The sequence below is a fragment of the Colobus angolensis genome, unplaced genomic scaffold, assembly GCF_000951035.1.
Source record: "Colobus angolensis palliatus isolate OR3802 unplaced genomic scaffold, Cang.pa_1.0 Scaffold560, whole genome shotgun sequence".
NCBI lineage: Eukaryota > Metazoa > Chordata > Mammalia > Primates > Cercopithecidae > Colobus > Colobus angolensis.
Genome location: NW_012119155.1, coordinates 322,615 through 337,754, shown reverse-complemented (window position 1 = coordinate 337,754; position 15,140 = coordinate 322,615). Strand labels below are relative to the sequence as shown.

The following is a 15,140-nucleotide window of genomic DNA, read 5'->3' as shown; positions in this document are numbered from 1 at the left end:
GATCTCCTGACCTCGTGATCTGCCCGTCTCGGCCTCCCAAAGTGCTGGGATTACAGGTTTGAGCCACCGCGCCCGGCCCTTGTATTTTTATTAAAGATGGGGTTTCTCCATGTTGGTCAGGCTGGTCTCGAACTCCTGGCCTCAGCTGATCCGCCCGCCTTGGCCTCCCAAAGTGCTGGCATTACTGGCATGAGCCATAGTGCCCGGCCCTGTTTTTCATATGAACTTTAAATTCGGCTTATCTAGTTCAAAGCACATTCCTGTTGGTATTTTGCATAGATGGATGCACAGGAGGTGGCCTCAGTGGTGAGTGCCCGGGAGATCCAGGCCGTGGCAGAGCTGCTGCAGATCTCCCCTGAGGGTCTGCAGAAGGCCATCACCTTCAAAGTGACCGTGAGTCTGTGGGCCTCTGGCCTTCAAACAAAGCTTTCTACCAGGGCCTGGACAGAGCTGCCTTGTGCTGATCCTTCGTGGGCAGCCTTTCCCTCTCTCCTGCTCTCTCTGTCCCTGGGTCAGGCATGGAGGGGAGTAATTTCAGACCCCAAAGACATTTCAGATTCCAATCTCAGACTGTTGCATAGGCTGTTTCCTCCATCTGGAATGCTCTTCCTCTTTTCACGCCTACTCATCCTTTAAGAGCCTATCTAGGTATCCCCTCCTCTAAGAAGCCTTCCCTAATCTTTGGCCGGGTCAGTGCCTCATCTGGTCTTTCACAGTCCTAGGCCCATTCCCCCTTCCCAGGATTGATCTCATTGTATCTGCTGATGCCTCTGTCTCCCCCATTAGACCTGCAGTCCCCACCACTACCAGCATTACCAGGCAGAGCTGGGGTGGGGGTGGGGGTGGTCCTGCCTAGTCTCTGTGTGCACAGTCACTATATCCCTCTAGCCTCCCTTCCCCATGCTCCCACTCCCCTAGTCCCCTGGGGGCTTTCTGGAGGCAGTGGCCAGCCTGCTGTCACTCAAGGGCTGTGCCCCTCCTTAGGAGACAATGCGAGAGAAGATCTTCACGCCCCTAACTGTGGAGAGTGCTGTGGATGCCAGGTGAGGCCGCACCCTGCCCTGCCTGAGCCCCGAAGCCCAGCACCCCACACAGTGTCCTGCTCACACTAGCACCACCTCTGCTTCAGGGATGCCATTGCCAAGGTCTTGTATGCACTGCTGTTCAGCTGGCTCATCACCAGGGTCAACGCACTGGTGTCCCCACGGCAGGACACGCTGTCCATCGCCATCCTGGACATCTATGGTTTCGAGGTGGGGCTGTGTAGGAGGCTGAGGGGCAGGGGACATAGGCAAGGTCTCACCTCCCTCAGGCATCTCGGGCTGCCCTTCCCATCCCTTTCTGTGCCTGCAGCTGGTGCCATCCTCCCTTCATGAACCCCTCCCTGTCACCATCTCCCTTGTCTCCTTTCATTTTCTTTACTCACCACAAGTACTCCCAAGGCCTCCGGGCCAGGCTCTTTGCTGGGCAATACCAGCTGCCCAGAAAGGACCAGCCAGGGCCCTGCCCTTGGGGAGCTTCCAGGTGAGGCTAGGTGGGAGTGGGGGCAGACTCTGACAAGCCTATATGCTCCAGTGGGCACCTTTAGTTCACCTGGGCAGAAATGGGGAAGGCTTCCTGGATAAGGACGAGACACTCCTAAGAGCCAGCAAAGGCACTATAGGTGCAAGGAACAGAATATGCAAAGGCTGGGAGCGGTGGTGGGGCGTGGGGTCTGGGACTGGACTTCGTGTGTGGGGGAGGGGTGACTACTATGCCAGTGCACAGCAAAGGAAGTGGTGAGGGATGGGGCAAGAGCATGATGCGGCCATCACAGGCACTCACGTGGCACCTGTTATGTGCCAGGTGCTGTTCAAAGCACTTTGTTAATTCACTTCATCCTTACAGTAACCCTGTGAGGCAGGTACTGTCAGTATCCTCATTTTACAGATGGGAAAACTGAAGCATGGGGCTGTTATTCAAGGTTATGTAGCTAGAAAGTAGCCGAGCCAGAATTTGAACCCAGGCAGAAGGCCCCGGAGCCTTGGCCATCAGCCACTGCCTGTCAGATTCTGTCCTGGGTGCAGCAGGAGCCGTGGAGGGTTCTGAGCTGAGGGTCTGTGGTTGAGCTCCAGCTTTTTGAAGTTGCCACCAGGGAAAGCAGGGCAAACAGGCTGGTGGCCAAGGAAGGACCAGTCCCAGCCTCCCCATCCACCTGGCAGGACCTGAGCTTCAACAGCTTTGAGCAGCTGTGTATTAACTACGCAAACGAGAACCTTCAGTACCTTTTCAACAAGATCGTCTTCCAGGAAGAGCAGGTGTGTGGGCCCCATTAATACTCCTGTCCCTGTCTTGACTGACCAGTGGACCTCCTTGGAGACAGATGAGGATATACTGGTTGTTTAAGGGCAATTCTGACATCAGTAGACAGCAGAGGGAAAGGCATTCTAAGCTGGGGACCAGCCCATGGGAAGGTCTCTGTTCTGGAGGGAAAGGTGCTGAGGTTCTGGGCTCAGAGAGGAGTCCCCTTGGGGGGTCCTTCTCCTCTACTGGGCTGTCCCAGGCAGAGGGAGCAGCAGGACCCTGAGTTGGTTCATGCTGCCTTATTAGGGGGTGAGTTCCCTGTTCTGGGAGGTATGAATCCTTTAGATTCAGCCTGGGAGGGAGGGAGGGTGGGTAGGGTGGGTGGGCCCTGGACAGGGATGGGAGGTTGAGCTGCTGCTGCCCACTGCCTGCAGGAGGAGTATATCCGTGAGCAGATCGACTGGCAGGAGATCACCTTTGCTGACAACCAGCCCTGCATCAACCTCATCTCACTGAAACCTTATGGCATCCTGCGAATCCTCGACGACCAGTGTTGCTTTCCCCAGGTGAGCTGCAGGCACTGTGTGAGCCTAGTCAGGTCACAGCTCTCTCAGCCTCGTGTCCTCATCCCACCCTGACTCCTTCATTCCTCTCTGCTCTGGCCTGAGGAAGGCAGTGGGGGGTTGGGACACCCAACCTACTATTCATATCCTGGGGTGATTGAGGCCAGATGGGCAGCTCTGTGTGTTCAGAAGAGAGGCTGCACCAGCCTGGAAAGTCACAGAAGGTTTCCTGGAGTAGGTAACCTTGGGATTGGGCCTCAAATCCTGATTGCAAAACACAAGGGTAGAATGGCAGTGAGATCAATAGAGTGCAAAGGCAGTTGGCCTGGAGGGGAGGCAGTTAGGAGCTCATTCAACCACGCCTATCTTCAAGGGACCACTTAGGCCTCCAGTGCCTGGCTAAGGCACTTGCCTTCTGACCCAGGGAGATGGGCAGCCATGGGAAGCTGTGAGTTGTTCCTCTCTGGTGCTCAACTGGGAGCAGTTGGGGATAGTGAGGTTGCTACCAGGCCAAGAACAGGGTGTCCAGGCCCCCTGCCCACCCACTGATCCCTAAATTGCCCCCAGGCTACAGACCACACCTTCCTACAGAAGTGCCACTACCATCATGGCGCCAACCCGCTCTATTCCAAACCCAAGATGCCGCTGCCTGAGTTCACCATCAAGCACTATGCAGGCAAGGTCACCTACCAGGTGAGCCCCGAGACAGTCGGCCTGGCCACTGGTGCTGCAGTGCTGCTAGCTGTTGGAGACACAGAAGCACAACACTGGCCCCAGACATTCACACCCAGGTCCAATTCTGACTCTGCTGTGCCCAAGCTCTGTGACCTTGAGCAAATTGCTTAACTAGTCTGAGCCTCAGTTCTCTCACTTGGAAAATGGGGATAATAATAGTGCCCAACTCATGGGGTGGGTGTGAGAAATACAGGGTGGGTTTGATAAAGAGTAGCTCATCAATAGTGACTTCACTGTGGTCACCCTCATCACTATTATCTGAGGCACATTCCTGCCCTGGAGGTGTCTCAGGCTAGGATTCCATGCCTCTGTCCCCATCCAGGCCTTACTTTTCTCATCTGTAGAATGGGTGCAGGACAATGTCCTTCACTGAGGGTGAGGCCAAAACCCGGGTTGGTCATGTGAAGCCAGGAATAGGCAGAATGGTGGGAGCTGGAGAGGTAGGGACCATAGAAGTGAGGAGGATCCAATCCCTCCTAGGATAGACAGAGAGACAGGCCAGGATTACCTGGGCCATTGTTCCCCTTTTCAGGTGCACAAGTTCCTGGACAAGAACCACGACCAAGTGCGCCAGGACGTGCTGGACCTGTTCGTACGGAGCCGGACAAGGGTGAGCCTCACCTCCCACTGCTCTGGCCCTGCCCCCACGCATGGCCCCACCCCCACCCCCAGCCCGCCTTCAGGCCTTAGACCATGTTGCCACGTCCTGGCTCCGCTTAGCTTTGGCCAAAGACAAGAGTGGCCTGGACACCCTGTTCCTGGCCTGTTCCTGCCTAGCTTGGCTCCTCATCCTGATCCTGCCATCTGGCTCGTGACAGCCCCAGTGGCTAGACCCCGGCCCCACTCCCAATTCTAACCCTGTACCCCATCAGCTGTGACCTTGCCCTGTACTTACCCCACTCCGGGCTCCACCCCATTCCCTGGCCCATTCTTTCCTGGTTTCTTGCCAGACCTGTTCCCCCAATCCCACCTCCTGGTGTTCTCAATTTCCCCCACCCCACCCATAAGGCCCCAGGGGAGAGCTTGGGGTACCAACTTTGGGTTCCTTGAAGGCTTAGGGAGGGCCCTGCATCCCAGCTACACTACGGCCAGCAGATGGCCCTATGACAGAGCACAGGCCTGGTAACATCACCTCGCCTATCTGGCCCTTCCCTTCCTCCTGTCCACTGGGCACCCTCCTCATGAGGTCATAGCCAGAGTTCACAACCATGTGTCTAACAGGCCGCCTTGGGGCCAGGCACACAGTCAGTGACTGTGTGTTCCTTAGACTGAAGGGGAAAAAGCCAGTCATGGGATGGATCCCTTGGAAGGTGCTGAGCCCTACCTGTTTTGAGAAGCATGTAAGGCAGGATGACAGAGGCCTTGCAGAGAGAACAGGGGTCCAGTTAGTCTTCAGATCCCCCTGGTCCAGAGATTTGACTCCTGCTCTCTGTTCCTCCTCATTTCGGTCTCCCGGCCCCTGCCTGTCTGTTTTCCCTGCCCTGACCCCTGCCCAGGTGGTGGCACACCTCTTCTCCAGCCATGCCCCACAGGCTGCCCCTCAGCGCCTGGGCAAGAGCAGCTCCGTCACTCGGCTCTACAAGGCACACACCGTGGCTGCCAAGTTCCAGCAGTCACTCCTGGATCTGGTGGAAAAGATGGAGAGGTGGGGTGGGGGCAGGTGGGTGGAGCACCCAGCCTCATCCTTAACCCACCTCATGACCCTCAGAGGGTGAGCACCTTCTTTTTCTGAGGCCTCACGCTGTCCTCTTCCTGCCGCTACCAGGTGTAACCCCTTGTTCATGCGTTGCCTGAAGCCCAACCACAAGAAGGTGAGTGAGAGCTGAGGCCTCTGAGAGAGCCAAATCCTCCTGCCCATGCTGTGTGACCTTGGGCAAGTGGCTTGGCCTCTCTGGACATGCATCTGCCCAGCCTAGCATTGGGACTATTCACCATGACGGTGCCCTTTGCACATGGCTGAGCCAGTGTGCAGACTCCCTCTCTGGGCATCCCTACAGGAGCCAAGTCTCTTTGAGCCAGATGTGGTAATGGCACAGTTACGCTATTCAGGGGTGCTGGAGACCGTGAGGATCCGCAAGGAGGGATTTCCAGTGCGCCTGCCTTTCCAGGGGTTCATTGACAGGTATCTTGGTTAGGGTAGTTCCTGAGCTCTACAAATCCCTGCCCAAGTCCCCATGGCCCCAGGAATACACAACCCAGGCAGTACAGGGCTTGCCATGCACAGTTGCTCAGGTTGTATACTTCACAAGGCTGCCACATGCTAGCTGTTGTGTGGTAGATGCATTTATTGTATTGCCTTTTTTGTAGTTATATGTTGTATAACATATAATATGTATAATCAACCCTCCGTGTTGATTAGAATGGTTTTAGTAGTTACAATGACAAGTTTCCAGCAGGTGGCAGTCAAGTGTCCTGTTCTACTGAAATCATCTATTATAGCAATTGTCTGACACCCAGAAGTAAAGAGTCTTGAGGATGGAGTGCCTTTTTTCAGATTATAATAAACTATTCGTGGAGCCACCACTGGGACCAGGCCTTTTGGACACGGGGCTGGGGGCGGTAACCCCATGGTCTAGCCGGCACCCCGGGTAGGTCTCACAGCCCCAGACTGAGTTTGGGCCCCCTGCCAGGTATTGCTGTCTAGTGGCCCTCAAGCATGGCCTGCCGGCTAATGGGGACATGTGTGTGTCAGTGCTGAGTCGCCTGTGCAAAGTCATGCCAAACATGTACCGTGTTGGGGTCAGCAAGGTGAGTCCCGCCCCACAGTCAGCCCTTGGAGACCCCAAGTTCGGGGGCTTCACAACTACTGAGTCAGAAATGTCCAAGCTAGAGACTGCCGTCCCAGGAGCAACCCAGATGAGCTTGGGACATGGAATGCTAACTACCTGATTCACCAGCATCCTTCAACCTCTCCAAATCCACCCCATCCTCCAGCCCCCCTCCAGGAGGCTGCCCTGCCTATTCTGTCTCCACGGACTTCTAGAGAGGGAGGGGCCCTTAGTCCAGCCTCCTGGCTCCTATCTGCCTCAGTGCCTTCCTCCTGCCCTCAGCTGTTCCTTAAGGAACACCTATACCAGCTGCTGGAGAGTATGCGAGAGCATGTCCTGAATCTGGCAGCCCTCACTCTGCAGCGCTGCCTCCGTGGCTTCTTCATTAAGCGGCGATTCCGCTCTCTGCGCCACAAGATCATCCTGCTGCAAAGCCGGGCTCGTGGCTACCTTGCCAGGTGAGGCGCAAAAAAAGCAGGATTCCTAGGAGACCTATGGTCAGGCTCGGGAGAGGCCACGCCTGACCTTGGGTGGTGAGCTCCCTATATCTGGAAGTATGCAAGCTGAGGGTGGAGGCCTCTGTAGGAGGATGATCAGATTCTCTGTATCTCTGCTTTTGAATGTCTTTCCCAGCCAACCCCAGGTCCTTGTAACTAGTGGGTGGGAATCCATTCAGCCAAGAGGGACCTTACCCGGCATTTCAGGGACCCTGAGATTATAAACTGTTGGGAAATAAATTATTCAGGCAGGTTTAATCCAGGCCTTGCTACTTAATTTACTGTGTGACCTTGGCCAAGTCACTGCCCCTCTCTGAGCTCCAGTTTCCCTTTGTGCCAAAGGACCCCAAGAGTGAGATGTGGGCACTGGCTCCCAGGCCAGGCTGGCAAGGGCCTCTCTGCCCCTAGGTCACCCTGTCACCCTGTGGCCCCAATCCCTGACCTCCCCACTCCCCCAACCCAGGCAACGCTATCAGCAGATGAGGAGGAGTCTGGTGAAGTTCCGGTCCCTGGTACACGCATACATGAGCCGCCGACGCTATCTCAAGGTATAGGCTCTACCTTATCTGGGTACAAGGGGACAGCAGAGAAGGGGAAAAGGCGCTTAGCACCCAAGAGGAGACCACTGGCCTCAGGCCGTCTTGGGTTCAAATTCTGCCTCTGCCACCCACTAGCTCTGTAACCTTGGCCATTGTCTATCCTCAATTTTCCCATCTACCCCTTGGGATTGTGGAGAGGGTTAAATGAGATGTTGCATTGAAGGGTTTGGGCTGGTGCTGGGTTCACAGTGGGGTCTTCAGGAATTGAGGACCATTAGAATTTGGCGATGGTATGGTTCACTGGGTATGGTTTTGCTCTTACCTTCATGTCTTGACCCACTGTCATGTAAACCAGCAACCAGAAAGATAAATGCAGTTCCCAAAGCAGTGAAGCAGTAGGTAGCCTTTACTGAAGGTTTTCTGGCACTGCAGAGGAGGGCTTCCCATGATGCAGTGCTCAGCCACTTCCCAGAAATTCTCCTTGTGTGTCTCTTTCCCCAGCATTTTCCTGCCTCCGCCTTTTGCTTCTGTCTCTCTCTTGCTCTCTCTCCTTTCCCCTCCCTGTTTCTCTGGCCAACCTCAGCCTCCTGCCCCACGTGTGGAGGGGGGCAGTCACCTCCACACAACAGGCAAGCTGTCCCCCTTGCTTGAGTGTGGCCGCCTTGCGTAAGCTGGCCTGGCCTGCCTGGGTGCCCATCGTCACCTCTGCCTGCCACTCCCCACCTTGACATCTGCTCTCCTGAAGCTGAGGGCAGAGTGGAGGTGCCAGGTGGAGGGGGCGTGGCTGCGGGAGCAGGAGGTGGGTGTGAGTCTGGGTGGCAGCAGGGTCAAGGAGGGAGGCTGGCAGGTGGGGATGTGGCAGGCCTGTCTGCCCCGTGCACTGTCCCTCCAGGAGCTGAGCAAGCGGGAGGTAGTGGCTGTGGGGCACCTGGAGGTACCGGCTGAGCTGGCTGGGCTCTTGCAAGCAGTGGCAGGTGGGTCAGCGCCAGGCGGGGGGAGGACACAGGCAGATCAGAGCAGGCACCGCATTCCCTCCTCTCTCCACAGGCCTCAGGCTGGCCCAGGTGCCTCAGGTGGCCCCTGTGCGGACTCCTCGGCTCCAGGCTGAGCCCCGTGTCACACTGCCCCTGGACATCAACAACTATCCTATGGCCAAGTTTGTCCGGTGCCACTTCAAGGTAAGGACTAGCTGAGGTCCAAGGTGTCCTGGCTGATTGGCGCTGACCAATTCGAATGGACATTGTCCTTGCCCTGGGGCAAGCTCCTGGCTGTGCCCTGTGGTGTTGGGTATGAACGTTTTAGTTGCTGGATCATAGGGAATCTGGGAGATCCCTGGGGTCTGGATAGCAGTGGAGAGGCCTCAGGGCTGGGGCAGGGCTGTTTACCACCAACCAGTCTGGAAATATTTCAGAAATTGAACAACTGGTGGAGCCATAGCATGTCAGCCCAGCTCTGATTTCCTCCCTCCAGATGAGGGTTTATCCTGTCCCTACCACCGACTTGCTGAAGGCCACTGTGGTGGCCCCTCACCAGCACTCAGTTTCCCCATCCATACACTGAGGACCGAAGCCCCTGCCTCATAGGCCTTGGAGTCCCATGTGGCATGGAGCAGTGGGTCCAGATGTGCCTGTCAGTCCCGGCTCTGTCTGCTCATGTGCCTGCCCTGTGCCCTAGGAACCTGCCTTTGGGATGCTGACAGTGCCCCTGAGGACACCCCTCACGCAGCTGCCCGCCGAGCACCATGCAGAAGCCGTGAGCGTCTTCAAGCTGGTATGGGGTCTGCCCCAGCCCACCTTCTAATTCATAGCCCCTGGCCCTGAGGCTGGGCCATGAGGCTCCCAGTCTTCCCAGCCCTCCCCAAGCCCAATCCATGAGCCCCACACCTCTTCCCCAAAGGAGGGACTTTTATGTCAGAAGGGGAGACCTGGCTTCCTCTCTGAGGACTGGTGACTTTTCTTCTCCCAGCCATCTTCCTGGAGGAAAAAAAAAAAAAAAAGGCTGCCTTGGAGCCTCTCAGGGACACCAAGAAGAGACCCAGGCCTTCTCCTTAAGAACTTCTCAGTCTGAAGGGGGAGGCAGAGTCAACCCAGCCAGTGACCACCAGTATGGACAGAGGGAAGCACCAAGGCTAGGGAGTCTGATGGGGCCACTAATTCAGCCCTGGGCAGGGCCAGAGAGGGCTTCCTGGAGGAGAAGGCATTTGAGCTGGAGGGGAATTTGCCAGTCAGGGAGAGTGGAGAAAGTACACAGAGAAGAGGAAATTGGTATGGTCAGAACGGAGTCAGGAGGGCAAGAGTGAGACTGGCCAGTGAGGCCTTAATTACAGACCCAGAGCTTAGATTTCATCCCAAGGGACCTAGGGAGCCAAGGCAGGTGCTTCCGTGAGAGGGATGTGGTCTGTGGTCATATCTGAATGTTAAAAAGAATACTCTGTGGCCCAGATAGAGCAGGAGGTGGGGGCTGGCTGGAGGCCAGCAGTGCAGGGAGGGGGCTGGGGCTGCATGGAGAGTTCTAGAAGGTTCATGAACAGGAAAGATAACATACTTTGGATCTTTAACTTTCCTATAGTTTAAGTAAACTGCCTGGTCATTCAGCATAGAATACGGCAGTTGTTTGCTGGGCGCGGTGGCGCACACTTGTAATCCCAGCACTTTGGGAGGCCAAGGCAGGCAGATCCCTTGGGTCCAGGAGTTTGAGACCAGCCTGGGCAACATGGTGAAACGCTGTCTCTGCTAAAAATATAAAAATTAGCTGGGTGTGGCTGCATGCTCCTGTAATCCCAGCTACTTGAGGGGCTGAGGTGGGAGGATCACTTGAGCCCAGGGAAATTGAGGCTGTAGTGAGCTGAGATCCCGCCACTGCACTCCAGTCTGGGTGACAGAGACCCCATCTCAAAAAAGTACTCCATATATATATATCAGTTATATTGTAATGTGAGGGACATTTATATGGGCAGAGGCACACATGGGAGGGACATGAGAGGGCTGCATGTTGTGGGGTGGGGACTGGAAGGAACAACTTTCTGAGACGCCCAGGAAACTCTGTTCGTGGCCCAGATCCTGCGCTTCATGGGTGACCCCCACCTGCATGGTGCCCGGGAGAACATCTTCGGGAACTACATTGTGCAGAAGGGACTGGCGGTACCTGAGCTACGGGACGAGATCCTGGCACAGCTGGCCAATCAGGTGTGGCACAATCACAATGCCCACAATGCTGAGCGGGGCTGGCTGCTGCTGGCCACCTGCCTCAGTGGCTTTGCACCTTCCCCGCGCTTCAACAAGTACCTTCTCAAGTGAGTGGGACTGGGTAGGGGCTGGGACATGAGGGACGGTGGCACCAGCAGTGGAGATCTTAAAGGTCAGGCCAGGAGTCATTATCTCTGTGCTGGGAAGCTCAGACATGGAGGCTGGCCAGGGGCTGCTCTGCGTTTCTGCTGGGCTCAGAGCAAGAAAGGAGGGCAGGCCTTCACTGCAGGGGCTAGGAGTTGGGTCAGACTGGATGAGGGACTTCCAGAACTCAGAGTGGGACAAGACCAGCATGTGGGGAATTTGGAAAAGAGCATTGACCTCTCACAGCATGAGAGTTTAGTGGGGTGATCAGGAGCATGGATGCTGGACTCAGACAATCAGGGTTCAAATCTCACCTCAGCCATATGAGCTGTGTGACCTTGGGTAAGTTACTTAACCTCTCTGGGCTTCAGTTTCCTTACATATCAAATGGGGGTTATTCTTTTATAGTCTATAAGTGTGATGATTGACTTTTCATGCTCAGGCATGAGATGTGTCACCCTCAAACCTTGCTAAAACATCAGCACAAGACCAGGCACAGCGGCTCATGCCTGTAATCCTAGCACTTTGGGAGGCCAAGATGGGAGGATCGCTTGAGCCCAGGAGTTCAAGGCCAGCCTGGACAATGTATCCAGACCTTGTCTCTGCAAAAAATTTAAAAATTAGCCAGGCATAGTGGCACACACATGTAGTCCCAGATACTCAGGAGGTTGAGGCAGGAGCATTGCTTGAACCCAGGAGGTTGAGGATGCAGTGAGCCAGGATCATGCCACTTACACTTCAGCCTGGGCAACCGAGCAAGACCCTGTCTGTTGTTTAAAAAAAAATGGCATAATGATAGTACCTACTTCATAGGCTATTGTGCGGACAAAATAAACACACGTGAAGTGCTTAGAACAGAGAGGGGCACATGGTAGGTGCTATGTGGGTATAACCATCACAATGATGTCACCCTGCTGGATGAGAAGGATGATTTGCAAGGAAATCACACAGGCAGGCCCTGGGTGTGAATCTCAGCTTTGATACTTACCTGCTGTGTGGCCTGAGACAAGTCACTGCCCCTCTCTGAAACTGTTTCTTCCTTATAATTTGGGGATGGCAACAGAACCCACCTCCATGAGTTACGGAGTGTACAGACTCTTGCTCAGACCAGCATGCAGCAGGTGGACATCACCTGGCCAGTCTTGTGACTCCATGGCAGCTGACAGCAGGGTAGGGCCATTGCTGGCCTGGCTGCCTGGGGCTTTCCTGAGGGCATGGTGCTAGGTTCCCTCTCTAGCTACTGTGGGCCTGCACCAGTGCTGCTCTGGCCAGGCTTAGCTGCAGGGGATGTAAGATGTTGGGGTGAGGGAAGCATGAGGAATGACTGGTAGGGATTGGGCTCATTGGACCTGGGTTGAGTTGAACCCTCAGCCATCCCTTTTATAGATGAAAACTTGGAGGAGAGGCTCAGAGGGCAGATAACCACCCAAGGTTGCCCTGCGAGAGAGCGAAGACAGAGTTCTGGTTGTTGCCCACACCCAGCTGCAGACCCCATCCTGTCAATGACATTTTGTTCCAACAAGCTGGAACCTCTTTGGCCTATCCTTGGACCTCTGTGCTGGCCTGGGATACTTCTGGACTAGCCTGGGACCCTTTCAGTTTAGCCATGGGACTCTAAACTACCCTGAGATCTTTTGTAAGCTAGCCTGGGACCCCTTAAATGCAGTCCCAGAGCACTGGACTCTAACCTGGGACCCTTCTGAACTAGCCTGGGGCCTTCGCAGCCTCACCTTGGAGCTCTGGAATAGCCTGGGCCTTTCTCGGACTAACCTCAGAATTTCCTAACCCCCACCCCGCAGCCCCCAGCCCCCAGCTAGCTTCAGATCCCTCTTGATCCCGGCTCCAACTCCTACCCATCAGGTTTGTGTCTGATTATGGGCGGAATGGCTTCCAGGCTGTGTGTCAGCACCGCCTCATGCAGGCCATGGGCCGGGCCCAACAGCAGGGCTCCGGGGCTGCCCGCACCTTACCCCCGACCCAGCTCGAGTGGACAGCGACCTATGAGAAGGCCAACATGGCGCTGGACGTGGGCTGCTTCAATGGTAAGCTGCCTTCTCCCACCTCAGTGAGGGCAGTGGGAGTCAGCAGGGCCCAATGAGCCCTGGGGATGGCAGAAGCCACGGGATGTTCTGGAGCTGGGGAGGGGCCTTCTCAGATGTGGCTCTGCGTGAAAGTCTGTGTGGGGGTGGCGGGACCTGGCCCAGGAAAGGGGAGCCAGGGAAGTGAGGCTACAGATACAGGAAGACTGAGAGGAAGAAGCAAGCAGGGAGACACAGCCAAACTGGACTCAGATGCTCCAACCTGAGCCCAGCACCTGCTGCGCCCCAGGTGACCAGTTCTCCTGCCCGGTGCACTCCTGGAGTACGGGGGAAGAGGTGGCTGGAGACATACTGAGGCACAGGTTGGCTCCTAGGATGCCCTCCCAGCATACTCTTATGTACCTGGAATGTTGTAGGGGGAGGTCAGATCCCCCAGAGGGTCCCATAGGGTCCACTCTGTTCATGTTTAGGGTCTGGCTTATAACCCAGGATCTCCCCAGGTAGTGCCTGACGACTCTGTCCCTCATTTCTATTCCTGTGCATGACATCACCAGGGGGCTGGCAGATGGCTGGCGTGGCTGGACCGTGGCCATGAAGAATGGTGTCCAGTGGGCAGAGCTGGCTGGCCACGACTATGTGTTGGACCTGGTGTCGGACCTGGAGCTGCTCAGGGACTTCCCTCGACAGAAGTCCTACTTCATTGTGGGTGCAGAGGGGCCTGTAACCAGCAGGGGAGGCCCCAAAGTGTAGGTAGCTACGGGGTACCCCCTCACAGATGGCCACTCCCAGGCAGAAGGCCTGCCCCTCCCAGCTGCTGGGACAGGCTGAGCCCTGAACTTAGACTTCAGGTTCTTAAGGAGGTAGAGTTCACCAAAGGATCCTGCTTTTAAAGGGAGAAAGCCACCCAGTTCCGGGGTGCAGAGGAAAATTTGGGGGATTCTGGGATCTCTCTCGAGGTTAGCAGCTCCACGTTCCTTTTCCCCACAGGGTGTTTGGGAACAGCTGGGACTCGGATGAGGACACACCCACTAGACCCCAGCCCCAGGAGCACATGCACAAAGTACCTGACTCTGATGGGTACAGCAGCCACAATGAGGATGGTACAAATGGGGAGACTGAGGCCCAAAGAGGGACAGCAACCCACCAAGGTCAACCAACAATGGCTGCTGTCTCTGGTGGGAAGGGAGCCTTAGAGGCTGTGTGGGGTGGAAATCATCAAGAAAAAAGAACTTGATATTTTTGTGCCTTCCCCTCCAGAGTCAGACAGTCTTGGAGAGCCTGCTGTGCCCCACAAGGGGCTGGACTGCTACCTGGATAGCCTCTTCGACCCCGTGCTGTCCTATGGGGATGCGGTAGGGATGGTGTGGGGCGGGTCATTTGCAGACAGGAGGCACAGCGAGCGTGTACACCGAAGTCACACACTTGTACAGGGTGACCTGAGAGCTTCTCACAGTCAGGGTCATGGGGTGGTGTGTCCTATCTGGGTATCTGCTGGAGGCTGGACAAAGGATGAGGGTCGCTTCACAGCTAGAGATGCTCTTGGCTGATCCTGGAAGGACCCACAGTTAGAAGTGCACCTGTAGCCAGGCGGGGTGGCATGCCTCTGTAGTCTCAACTACTTAGAAGGCTCAGATGGGAGGATCATTTGAGCCCAGGAGCTCGAGGCTGCAGTGAGCTGTGATCGCACCACTGTGCTCCAGCCTGGGCAACGGCAAGACCGTGTCTCAAAAAAAAAAAACATAAGGGAAGAAGTGCACCTTTGTTGGGAGCCAGCCCCCTGGGGCCACTAAAATATCTCTATCTGGATGGAGTTGAATGACCTTAGTCCCTGGGTCTTCTGGCCCCAGATCTCATGATACCCCTCAGGTATCCTTGCTCACTCCGGAAATTCCAGAACCCACCCCACCCCGACTGCCCCGGCATGATATGCAGCCCTGAGCAGGGCACAGCCCCTCCTTGAGCCTCAGTTTACTCCTCTGGGGAAGAGGGGATGGGTTGGGAGCTCACATGGTTATGGGGAGGACTGATTGGGATGCCATCAGGGTAAAGGCTGAGCATAGAGCAGACACTGAGCCAGCGGGAGGCTGCCCCCCCACACCAGAGGGTGGGGAAATGGTCAGTGTCAGGTGCCTGTTGCCATGGAACCTTGGGAGTACAACATTGAGATGGTCACTTGAGCCACCCACTGCCCCCAGGACCTGGAGAAGCCAACAGCCATTGCCTACCGAATGAAAGGGGGAGGCCAGCCCAGTGGAGGCAGCAGTAGTGGTACTGAAGACACCCCCAGGAGACCCCCAGAGCCAAAGCCAAGTCAGTGCCTTCCCCGGGTGGTTCCAGGGTTGGGCAGGGCCAGAGCCACTTGCCGGTCCTCAGGCACCTTCGTTTGC

General features: G+C 55.8%; 1 protein-coding gene across 1 annotated transcript in view; it reads left to right on the top strand.

The window, feature by feature from the left end:
* The window catches only part of MYO15A (myosin XVA), a 62,581-nt gene that overhangs the window by 17,665 nt on the left and 29,776 nt on the right, over positions 1-15,140 (top strand). Inside the window, exons 12-35 of the mRNA XM_011961653.1 lie at positions 280-393; positions 985-1,043; positions 1,130-1,253; positions 2,202-2,297; positions 2,718-2,849; positions 3,414-3,539; positions 4,114-4,191; positions 5,078-5,226; positions 5,347-5,392; positions 5,579-5,703; positions 6,212-6,329; positions 6,632-6,807; positions 7,310-7,394; positions 8,131-8,184; positions 8,278-8,359; positions 8,433-8,563; positions 9,060-9,155; positions 10,442-10,677; positions 12,575-12,756; positions 13,043-13,115; positions 13,308-13,499; positions 13,741-13,901; positions 14,011-14,105; positions 14,949-15,063. Of these exons, the coding sequence (XP_011817043.1) occupies positions 280-393; positions 985-1,043; positions 1,130-1,253; positions 2,202-2,297; positions 2,718-2,849; positions 3,414-3,539; positions 4,114-4,191; positions 5,078-5,226; positions 5,347-5,392; positions 5,579-5,703; positions 6,212-6,329; positions 6,632-6,807; positions 7,310-7,394; positions 8,131-8,184; positions 8,278-8,359; positions 8,433-8,563; positions 9,060-9,155; positions 10,442-10,677; positions 12,575-12,756; positions 13,043-13,115; positions 13,308-13,499; positions 13,741-13,901; positions 14,011-14,105; positions 14,949-15,063 (2,845 nt within the window). The remainder of the gene's footprint in view (positions 1-279; positions 394-984; positions 1,044-1,129; positions 1,254-2,201; positions 2,298-2,717; positions 2,850-3,413; positions 3,540-4,113; positions 4,192-5,077; positions 5,227-5,346; positions 5,393-5,578; positions 5,704-6,211; positions 6,330-6,631; positions 6,808-7,309; positions 7,395-8,130; positions 8,185-8,277; positions 8,360-8,432; positions 8,564-9,059; positions 9,156-10,441; positions 10,678-12,574; positions 12,757-13,042; positions 13,116-13,307; positions 13,500-13,740; positions 13,902-14,010; positions 14,106-14,948; positions 15,064-15,140) is intronic.